We start from the raw sequence: 11792 nt of genomic DNA, 5'->3' as shown, positions 1-11792 counted from the left end.
TCCGTACTTTTCCGAGACCATCTGTTCCCAATTTAAGCTTCCAATTTCCTGCCTGCAAGCTTCATAATTCCCCTTACTCCAATTAAACGCTTTTCTAACTTGTCTGTTCCTGTCTCTCCAATGCTATTGTAAAGAAGATAGAATTATGATCACTATCTCCAAAATGCTTTCCCACTGAGAGATCTGACACCTGACCAGGTTCATTTCCCAATACCAAATTAAGTAGTCTCTCGTCTTGTAGGCTTATCTACATAGTGTCAAGAAACCTTCCTGAACACACCCAACAAACTCCACCCCATCTAAACCCCTTGCCCTCAGGAGATGCCAATTGATATTTGGAAAATTAAAATCTCCCATCACGACAACTCTTGTTATTATCACACCTTTCCATGATCTGTTTCCCAATCTGCTCCTCTGTATCCGTTACTATTGGGCAGCCTATAAAAAACACCCAGTAAAGTTATTGACTCCTTCCTGTTCCTAACCTCCACCCACAGAGACTCCATCTACAAGCTTGCAATGATACTACCGAGGTAGGCCATATCTCAAATAACAATGAGTCAGAGTACAGGAAGGAGATAGAGAGCTTAGTGACATGGTGTCATGACAACAACCTTTCCCTCAGTATCTGCAAAAGAGCTGGTCATTGACTTCAGGAAATGGGGTGGTGTACATGCACCTGTCGATATCATTGGTGCTGAGGTCAAGAGGGTTGAGAGCTTTAAGTTCCTAGGAGTAGACATCACCAATAGCCTGTCCTAGTCAAACCATATAGATGCCACAGCAAACAAAGCTCAGCAGTGCCTCTACTTCTTCAGGGGGCTAAAGAAATTTGGCATTTCCCCTTTGACACTCACCAACTTTTTATCTATACACCATAGAAAACATCCTATCTGGATGTATCAGGGCTTGGTATGGCAACTGCTCTGCCCAGGACCACAAGAAACTGCAGAGTTGTGGACACAGCCCAGCGCATCATGGACACCAGCCTCCCCTCCATGGACTCTATCTATACCTCCCGCTGCCTTGGTGAAGCAGCCAGGTCATTCTCTCTTCTCTCCTCTTCCATCAGGTAGAAGATAAAGGAGCCTGAGTGCACATACCACCAGGCTCAAGGACAGCCTCTATCCCACTGTGATAAAGACTATTGAATGGTTCCCTTATATGATGAGATGGATTCTTGACCTCACAATCTACTTTGTTATGACCTTGCACCTTACTGTCTACCTGCAATGCACTTCCCTGTAGCTGTGACACTTTACTCTGTATTGTTATTGTTTTTACCCTGTACTACCTCAATGCACTGTGTAATCAATTGATCTGTACAAACAGTATGCAAGACAAGTTTTTCACTAGACCTCAGTACAAGTGACAATAGTAAACCAATACCAGTAAAAGCAAGGATGTATTGCTGAGGATTTAAGGTGTTGGTCAGACCTCATTAGGAATATTGAGAGCAATTTTGGGCTCCATATTTAAAGATATGCTAGCTCCAGAGGAAGTTCACAAGAATGATCCCAAAAATCAAAAGCTTAACGTATTAGTATTTGATAACTCTGGGCCTGAATTCAATGGAGTTCAGAAGGATGAGGGAGACCTAAATGAAACCTACCAGAATCTGAAAGGCCTGGATAGAGTGGATATAGAGAGGATGCTTCCATTAGTAGGAGCATCTTGGATCCAAGGACAAAGCCACAGACTAAAGGGACACCACTTTAAATCTAAGGTAAGGTGGGATTTCTTGACCCAGGGGGTGGTGAATCTGTGGAATTCATTGCTATAGATGGCTGAAGAGGCCAAGTCATTAGGTCTATCTAATTAAAATGCTTAGGTTTTTAATCCTATGTTTATAAAACTGAATCATCACTTAATGAATATAAAGTTTGTAAATCACAGGCTAATAAACAAGCCATTGACACTCTTTTGAAACAATATCAGCTGAATAAGCATTTTAATTTTCTTAATTTGAGAGACTGATGTGAATGGTCTTGGTTTTTATAAACTTAAATATAACTTCCAAATTTATCTTGTAGAGAAAAATCACAACACAGGACACCCTTGATAGCACATTTTATAACATTCATGTGCCTTCCATCTGCATTTTATACAAGCACTATTATTGTCTATAATAAATTGCATTTTCTCACATAGAAGGGCCAAAATTAGCTCTTTTCCACATCTAAAGTTGTGATTCTTCATTCAATAGTTTTAAGCTTATAACAGTAACTTTATTGCAAGATCAGTAAGGAGAGGATGTCTCCAAGGAACAGATACCAAATCAGGGTATGATCAACATTCGGCATACCCTCCAACAGGAACCTGACATTATCATGCAAGCCATAAGCAGCGTTCTGAAATGTCTCCATGTAGTAAGACTGCACAACTTTTTTTTAAAAAAAGGAACAACCACATTTACGGAACATGGGACAATGGACGAAAGTCAAAAGGGAACAGTCAGGCCCATAAATTTATTAAAATTGAAGAGTTGAGATTACAATTATGAACACCATCATAAGAAAAACTAAGATTAACATCATGTGGATGGAAGTCACTGCTTTAGTAAATGAAAACCATCCAAATTTTTATACACAAACAAATAACCAATTAGCATATTTAACAATTTATTGAGGTTTGGTCCAGACTATCTACATGAAACATTTTCATACCAATGACATTATCTGAATTTTTACTTTACATCAGAAAGTACAAAGGGAGTAATCACTTTTAACACCAGTTCATGTAATAAAGCAACACACACTGAAAGTGATCATTTTTCTCATTTATTTTGTACAAAAGTTTTGCAGTTAAAGGTAATGTAACAATTTCTACCATACAGTAAATCTACCAGGCCACTGCGTGCTTTTTTTTTAATTTTTGGGAAAAAGTAATGAACTTTAGCATTGATTAAATGCTATTAAGGGATTACTCTTAAAAAAGTTAAAACTGAATTGCAATTGTGTCTTTGAATATTGCTTTCATCATTAACACTGAAAAAGTTGAAATCTAAATGGAGTTTTTCTTTAAAAAGTTGCTTGCTACAACATTAGGTCACACAATCAGCTCATTATACTCAAGTTGCATACTTATTAGCAGCAAAAGTTTTCCTCATTAATCCATGTGCAACTACATACAACAAAGTCTATGCCAAGTGCAGATTTCTTCCTACAGCTTTCAACTGAACGGAGGGTAAATATTTCTGATTAGACATGTGGCAGTCACCAGAAAACCGTACCCTTCCCCTGAAATATCACTCTAGAAAAATCTGTGCTTCTGGGGTCAAAATTCAGTTGATATAGTTCCACATGCATGAAAGCAATAGACATACAAGGGTCATAGTAACTCTGAATAGGTAATTTAACTTAAAAAAATGAAAATAAAAAAGGAACAGATCCAAACACCTTCCAGCTACCGTAAACAAAAATTGACAGTGCTTCAGCTGATGAGCTATCGTCTATATCTTCCTCGTTCCTTCTCTCTGTCTCTCTCTCTCATCCTTTCCCTCTCTCGTTCTCGTTCCCTGCCTCGATCACGTTCTCTGTCTCGCCTGCTGTCTCGAGGTCGTTCACGTTCTCTCTCTCTTTCCCGTGGTCTACTTCGTCGATTGGTGACAACTGCTTGTGTGCGACGAAGGAAGTCATCTACTCTCATATCATAGTCATGCTGTTGAAAAGAATGAGAACCGTAACTGAAGGACCTAACCACCCCACAAAGAGCCACAGTTAGAACCCTGCATGTCTGAACAGAGGTGTTCTATTCAACACTTGTATCCTATTCAAATACATGCTGCTGTGAAGGCTTCACTACAGCAAATGTTGGTCCTCTCCAATTAGCTGGAGTAGGAAAGTAGTTCACATTAAAAAAACAGAGGCTTCGTGGGCTTCGCTTCGGAGGTCTTCGGAGCAGATAAGTTTTCTTTTATTAAGTTTTAAGTATAAGGCTTAGTTTTTAATAGGGTTATAATTTACTAGGGTTCGTATTTTTTTTATATAAGTGTTTTAAAAGTTTTTAGTGGTCGAGTGGGGGCTGGACTGCCCAGGCGCGGCGCAGGCAGTTTAAAAAGCCAACCGCCTATACAGCGGGCAGTGGAGTGAGAGGGAGCAGAGTGTTCCGGGCTTTGGCTCAAGGGGCTTCGGCGTAAAGGGGTAAGGCAGGTGAGTAGCTGGTAGGTAGGCAAAGGTAAGGTTACCTGTTATCTGTGATAAATATTTAAGTAGAATATCAGGAGGGGTAACTAAGAGGAGCGGCCAGTGTGTGCACGGCTCAGGGTAGGAGTGGAGCCTTGAGGCTTTGGCTCAAGAGGCTTCAGCGAGCAGAGGCTGAGGAAGAGCTAGCACCCTGAGGAGGTAAGGCCGGTAAGTTCCCTTAAGTTAATTAAAGTCGGATTGGGTAATGAAGGCAGCAGCTCGGGCAGTCGTGTGCTCCGAATGCAGTATGTGGGAAGTCAGGGACAGCATGCTTGTCCCTGATGACTACACCTGTAATAGGTGCATCCAGCTGCAACTCCTGGCAAACAGTGTTAGGGAACTAGAGCTGGAGCTGGATGAACTTTGGATCATTCGGGAGGTAGAGGCAGACATAGATAGGAGTTTCAGGGAAATAGTTACACCTAAAAGTCAGGAGGCAGGTAGCTGGCTGACTGTTAGGAAAGGGAAGGGGATTAGACAGAAGGAGCAGTGCACCCGTGGCCGTTCCCATCAACAATAAGTATACTGTTCTGGACACTGCTGGTGGGGACGACCTACCAGGGACAAGTTGTAGTGGTCAAGTCTCTGGCACCGAGGCAGGACCCTCATCTCAGATAGGAGGGAGGGTAAAGAGGAGAGCAGTAGTGATAGGGGATTCAATAGTTAGGGGGACAGATAGGAGATTCTGTGGGAGAGATCGAGAATCCCAGATGGTCTGTTGCCTCCCTGGTGCCAGGGTCCCTGATATCTCAGATCGAGTTCTTGATATTCTCAGGAGGGAGGGTGAGCAGCCAGATGTCGTGGTCCATGTTGGGACCAATGACATGGATGGGAAGGAGGAGGAGGTCCTGCAAAGAAAGTTTACGGAATTAGGTGCAACGTTAAAGGACAGGACCTCCAAGGTTGCAATCTCAGGATTGCTGCCAGTGCCACGTGCTAGTGAGGCTAGAAATAGGAGGATCATGTAGCTAAATACGTGGCTAAGGAGTTGGTGCAGGAGGGAGGGCTTCAGGTTTCTGAATAATTGGGCATTGTTCCAGGGAAGGTCGGATCTGTTCCGAAGGGACGGTCTACACCTGAACTGGAAGGGGACTAACATACTTGCGGGTAGGTTTGCTAGTGCTGCTCTGGTGGGTTTAAACTAGATTTGCAGGGGGAGGCGAACCAGAGTGTTAGAGAAGAAAATGAGGAGGAAAATGATCATGCGAGGTCTGCAGGTATGGACGGAAATCAAAAGGTTTGTACATGATAGTAATGTTCTCAGGTGCATCTATTTCAATGCAAGGTGTAGGTAAGGCGGATGAGCTTAGGGCGTGGATTGGCACGTGGGATTATGATGTTATTGCTATTAGTGAGACATGGTTGAAGGAGGGGCAGGACTGGCAGCTTAATGTTCCGGGCTTCCGTTGTTTCAGACGTGATAGAGGGGGAGGGATGAAAGGGGGAGGAGTGGCATTACTGGTCAGGAAACAGATCACGGCTGTGCAAAGACAGGACAGCCCAGAGGGCTCGTCTACAGAGGCCATATGGGTGGAGCTGAGGAACAGGAAAGGTGTGGCCACACTAATAGGGTTGTATTATAGACCACCCAATAGTCAGAGAGAATTGGAGGAACAAATCTGTAGGGAGATAGCAGACTGATGTAAGAAACAGAAAGTTGTGATAGTAGGGGATTTTAACTTTCCACATATTGACTGGGACTCCCACACTGTGAAAGGGTTGGATGGCTTGGAATTTGTCAAATGTGTTCAGGAAAGTTTTCTAAATCAATATATAGAGGTACCAACGAGAAAGAATGCAATACTTGATCTCCTATTAGGGAACCAGGCAGGTCAGGTGACAGAAGTATGTGTAGGTGAGCATTTTGGGTCCAGTGACCATAATACAATTAGTTTCAAGATAATTATGGATAAGGATAGGTCTGGTCCTCGAGTGGAGGTTCTAAATTGGAGAAAGACCGATTTTGTGGAAATGAGAAAGGATCTAGGTAGGGTGGATTGGGATAAGTTATTTTCTGGCAAGGATGTGCTCAGTAAAAGGAAAGCCTTCAAAGACGAAATTTTGAGAGTGCAGAGTTTGTATGTTCCTGTCAGGACTAACGGCAAAGGTAACAAGCATAGGGAACCTTGGTTTTCAAGGGATATTGGTGAGCTGGTTAAGAAAAAGAGAGGTGTATAGCAGGTATAGGCAACTAGGAATGGACGAGGTACTTGAAGAGTATAGGAAATCAGGAAGGCAAAAAGAAGACACGAGGCTGCTTTGGCAGATAATGTGAAGGTAAACCCAAAGGATTTCTACAGGTATATTAAGAGCAAAATGATAGCAAGAGACAGAATTGGTCCCCTAGAAGATCAGAGTGGTCGTATATGTGTGGAGCCTCAGGAGATGGGGGAGGTCTCAAAACAGTTTTTTTTTGCATCAGTATTTATTCAGGAAACTGGCATCGTGGATACAGAAGGAAGGGAAACAAGCATGAGTGTCATGGAACATATAGAGATTAAAAAGGAGGTACTTGATGCTTTACAGCGAATAAAGGTAGATAAATCCCCAGGGCCTGACAAGATATTTCATCGGACCTTGAGGGAGACTAGTGTAGAAATTGCAGGGGCCCTGGCAGATATATTTAAAGTGTCCTTAGCCACAGGTGTGGTGCCAGAGGACTGGAGGATAGCTCATGTTGTTCCATTGTTTAAGAAAGGCTCGAAGAGTAAACCAGGTAATTACAGGCCAGTGAGCCTGTCATCAGTAGTGGGTAAATTATTGGAAGGTGTTCTGAGAGATAGGACATATACTTGGACAGCCAAGGGTTGATTAAGGATAGTCAGCATGGCTTTGTGCGTGGTAGATCGTGTTTAAAAAATCTTGGAGTTTTTTTGAGGCAGTCACTAAGAAAGTAGATGAAGGCAAGGCTGTGGATGTTGTCTACATGGACTTTAGTAAAGCCTTTGACAAGGTCCCACATGGGAGATTAGTTCAGAAGGTTCAGTCAATGGGTATCCATGGAAAGGTTGTAAACTGGATTCGAAATTGGCTGAGTGGGAGAAGACAGAGTGATTGTGGATGGTTGTTTCTCAGATTGGAGGCCTGTGACTAGTGGTGTGCCTCAGGGATCTGTGTTGGGGCCATTGTTGTTTGTTGTATATATCAATGATCTAGAAGATAATGTGGTAAATTGGATTAGTAAGTTTGTGGATGACACTAAGATTGGAGGTGTAGTGAACAGCGAGGAAGGCTTTCAAAGCTTGCAGAGGGATCTGGACCAAATGGAAAAATGGTCCAGAAAATGGCAGATGGAATTTAATGCAAACAAGTGTGAGGTGTTGCATTTTGGAAGGACAAATCAAGAGAGGACATACACAGTAAATAGTAGGGCACTGAGGAGTGCGGAGGAACAAAGGGATCTGGGAGTTCAGATACATAATTCCCTGAAAGTAGAGTCACAGGTAGACAGGGTTGTAAAAAAAAGGCTTTTGGCATCCTGGCATTTATAAATCAAAGTACTGAGTATAGGAGTTGGAATGTTCTGGTGAGGTTGTATAAGTCATTGGTGAGACCAAATTTAGAATATTGTGTGCAGTTCTGGTCGCTGAACTACAGGAAGGATATCAGTAAGATTGAAAGAGTGCAGAGGAGATTTACAAGAATGTTGCTGGGTCTTCAGGAGTTGAGTTATAGGGAAAGATTGAGCATGTTAGGACTTTATTCCTTGGAGCAGAGAAGAATGAGGGGAGATATGATAGAGGTTTACAAAATGATGAGGGGCATAGACAGAGTTAATGCAAGTAGGCTCTTTCCACCTAGATTAGGAGAGATAAGTACGAGAGGACATGGCTTTAGTGTGAAAGGGGAAAGGTTTAGGGGGAACACTAGAGGGAACTTCTTCACTCAAAGAGTGGTGGGAGTGTGGGATCGGCTGCCATCTGATGTGGTAAATGCGGGCTCGCTCTTAACTTTTAAGAGTGAATTGGATGGCTACATGGATGAGAGGGGTCTGGAGGGGTATGGGCTGGGGGCAGGTAAATGGGACTAGCAGAATAATGTTTCAGCACAGACTAGAAGGGCCAAATGGCCTGTTTTCTGTGCTGTAGTTTTCTATGGTTCTAATGCAGTTCATTGATTGATTATTGTCACATATACAAGATACAGTGAAAAGTTTTTGTTTGTGTATCAGCTAGATAGATCATACCATACACAAGTACATAAAGGTGGTACAAAAAGGAAAAACAGAATGCAGAATATAGTGCTACAGTTACAGAGAAAATGCAGTGCAGGTAGACAAGTGCAAGGGCCATGACGAGGTACGTTATTCTAGCTTAATTGTATATTCTTTGCCTGTTTTGAAGTAAGGTTATTTTGAGAGCTGAATTTCCCTTTTATCAAAAGGTTTAAGTAAAACTTAAATGCCTAGCCATTTAAAATTAACAATGAATTCAATGATTCACTTAATATGATCTGACATTCTTACTCCATCCCTCCACTTGTATTCACAAAAAAATATTGTGAAATGCACCCCAGGTTCTTCAGATGAACAGAATCCAGCACAAGTGTGCAAGAGAAACTGCAGTAATCAATCACTATAGCGTTAATGACCATTCATAGCAACGGAGTGTAAAAAGACCTCAATCCAAAGGACAAAACCAGTCTTTCAAGAACTATAAACATGAACAGCAGCAGCCACTGCACCACCAATCTGAGCAACATGATTCAAAGGGGAACTCTCAGTCAGTTAATGAAGCAAAAATTGACAAAGGCTAAGGCTGAGAAAAAAAAAATTATCCTATTTATGAACATTATGAAAATCCTTGACCTCCAGCGAAGTTGTACTTTTTCCAATGATTTAAAATGTGAACCATATAAAACTTCTCCATTATTTAACAGGAACCAATCCACTGCTCATTTAACAGCAAGTACCACTCAAGTCTTGAAATAAACAACTATTGGCAAGATAGCTGCAGTAATGCTCTGGTAAGTACATACCACTCTCTTGTCTCTATATCTGGCTTCATGTGGGACTGGATGATGTCCGGAATACGGTGGGTGTGCCTGAGGTGGTGGGGGGTGATGTTGATAATAAGGATGATGAGGAGCTTGCTCCATACCAGGATAAGGTGGCTGGAAATGGGAAACATTTAGATGTTAATACTAAATATCTTTTCCTTCACTAGAAAGCTCATTGAAATAACTGCAGAAAATACCACTATATCCTATACTGAAGTGTTAGCACTTTTTGCTCAACTAAAATGTACAGAAACTGACGTGCAACACTATTAGTGACCTGGGTTCAATCCTGAACTTGGGTGCTGTTTGTGTAGAGTTTGCACGTTCTCCTGTGACCGTGTGGGTTCCCACCCACATCCCAAAGATACACTGGTTGGTAGGTTAATTGACCACTGTAAATTGCCCCTGTAGGCAAGTGATAGAATCTGGCAGGAATTGATGGAAATATGGGGGAAATAAGAGCAATTGTAATTAATGTAGGGTAGTTTAAATGGGTGCTTGATGGTTGGTGTGGTCTCCTTGGGCTGAAGGGCCCTTTCCCATGCTGTACTACTCTAAAGACTTAATCACAAAAAGCAATTCAACGAAACAAAAACTGGACTCCAGACCAACATCTCCAAGGTTCTCCCCAAAAGCAATTAAACTTGGGTCCTCGAAGACAACTAAACTCAGTGCTTTCTTCATGTTATTACCTATCCAGATTACAATCAGCAATCTTTTAGAAAGGATGGTACGACAGCTACCACACAAGCATAACATATACAAATTATTGTCTCGATTGCAGTTGACATTGGCAAAGAGAAAACACTTGGCTCGGCTGCAAGATCAAAATTTACAATTCACGTGGGCTGGGGTGGCATTGAAAGCCGGTGATTTGGAGTGTTTCAATTAGCCTTGCAGTGACAACTTTGATCAGACTTTGGTCAGAACAAAAAGGTTAATGTGAAAAATGTATTACAATTATCTAATTTTGTTTATAGAGAAAACTTTCACTAGTTTTAAATAACTAAATCAAAATGATGATCAGGTATGTTTTTGCACCAACTCACCATTCCCTGCCAAGGTGGTGGTGGACCAATGCTGTGATGAAATTCCCTCATATAATCATTGTAGGACTGTGAACAAGAGATTTGTAGTTTGAAATCACACTTTGAACTGTATTTATCAATACATTACAATGAATCTTTTGATTCCACAGACTGAGTGAAGTTTTACAGAAAATCACTTACTCCATTTAAAAACACATCACGTCTAATGCCGGAAAATCGTCTGTTGGGATATAAAAGTTTAAAATGATGACCGAGTTTATTCAAGCAAAATAAAAATGTAAATAAGTAATTTAATTTAGATAACCTACCTCTCTACTTCTTGGTACCGTGGATCCTTCATGTACCCTGCCCAAACATGAACACATTAGCAAACAAAGCTTTACATAATGAGTAATTTACACAGGAAACCAATTAATTAGCACAACTAATTTAAATGGTACATTTAAAGAATGCACCATTTAAATGAGTAGCATGGAACCATCCACTTTACCAAACTACAATAGGCTGCATGCATAAATAAAGCCTTCAAAATTCCAAATGCACCCAAGAAATGAAGTCACAACACAGTTGCTGCTGCCAATTCTTGCTTATCAACATGTTATCAGTCATCTGAGATGTCAGAGTATCCCATTTAATTTTGCCAAATCAACCTGAAGCAGGTGCAAGTTATTGGAACAGTCAGCAATTCACAAGAAATATTGAAATACCCAAAAGACTTCTAAAATTTTTTTTCAGAATATACCTAGATTGCCAGTAATTTGTTTGAACCTCACGATGACTTCAAAAACAGTTCTATAAGCATTCTCCATACTCTCAAATGATGAATAGCTTATTTTTAGTAGTTAATATGTGAAGATTAACAACTGTGTTTAATTACTTTGCTCAAAGCTAAAAAGCCAAATACTTTTGGGAAAAAGTGCATAGTTTCAGACTATATTTCATTTCAGAGTTAATTACAGAATAAAATCAGCTACAGTATTATGCAAATAGAAAACTATAATCCCAATTTAAATAAAACAACCCACAGGGCATTTAAATTTAACTCCCTTTTCTCTCCTCTTCCATCGGGTAGAAGATACAGGAGCCTGAGGGCACGTACCACCAGACTTAAGGACAGCTTCTACCCCACTGTGATAAGACTATTGAACAGTTCCCTTATACAATGAGATGGACTATGACCTCACGATCTATCTTGTTGTGACCTTGCAGCTTATTGCACTGCACCTTCTCTGTACTGTTATTGTTTTTACCTGTACTACTACTTCAATGCACTCTGTACTAACTCAATGTAACTGCACTGTGTAATTGACCTGTATGATCGGTTTGTAAGACAAGCTTTTCACTGTGACAATAGTGACAATAATAAACCAATACCAAATTCCAACTGCACCATTAGCTAACATTGAGTTTACCGGGTGACACTGCTCATAGTCAGCCTTTCAATTTTTTTTAATATAAAAAAAGGAACAGAGCTAGGGTTTCAACTTGCTACCTGATGGCTGCAGACTGCAAAACTATTTGTTATTCAATCGACGATCTATCCTGACAATCAATCAGGACC

The 11792-nt window shown here is 41.0% G+C and overlaps 1 protein-coding gene across 1 annotated transcript in view; it reads right to left on the bottom strand.

Moving 5' to 3' along the window:
• Positions 1 to 2767: 2767 nt before the first annotated feature.
• ythdc1 (YTH N6-methyladenosine RNA binding protein C1) overlaps positions 2768 to 11792 on the bottom strand; it is a 57077-nt gene continuing 48052 nt past the window's right edge. The window contains 5 exon segments of the mRNA XM_052020672.1: positions 2768 to 3660; positions 9162 to 9296; positions 10232 to 10297; positions 10412 to 10451; positions 10540 to 10576. Of these exon segments, the coding sequence (XP_051876632.1) occupies positions 3445 to 3660; positions 9162 to 9296; positions 10232 to 10297; positions 10412 to 10451; positions 10540 to 10576 (494 nt within the window). The 3' untranslated portion in view covers positions 2768 to 3444.

This window comes from Pristis pectinata, chromosome 7 (assembly GCF_009764475.1).
Source record: "Pristis pectinata isolate sPriPec2 chromosome 7, sPriPec2.1.pri, whole genome shotgun sequence".
Lineage (NCBI taxonomy): Eukaryota > Metazoa > Chordata > Chondrichthyes > Rhinopristiformes > Pristidae > Pristis > Pristis pectinata.
This window is presented reverse-complemented; position numbering and strand designations above follow the sequence as displayed.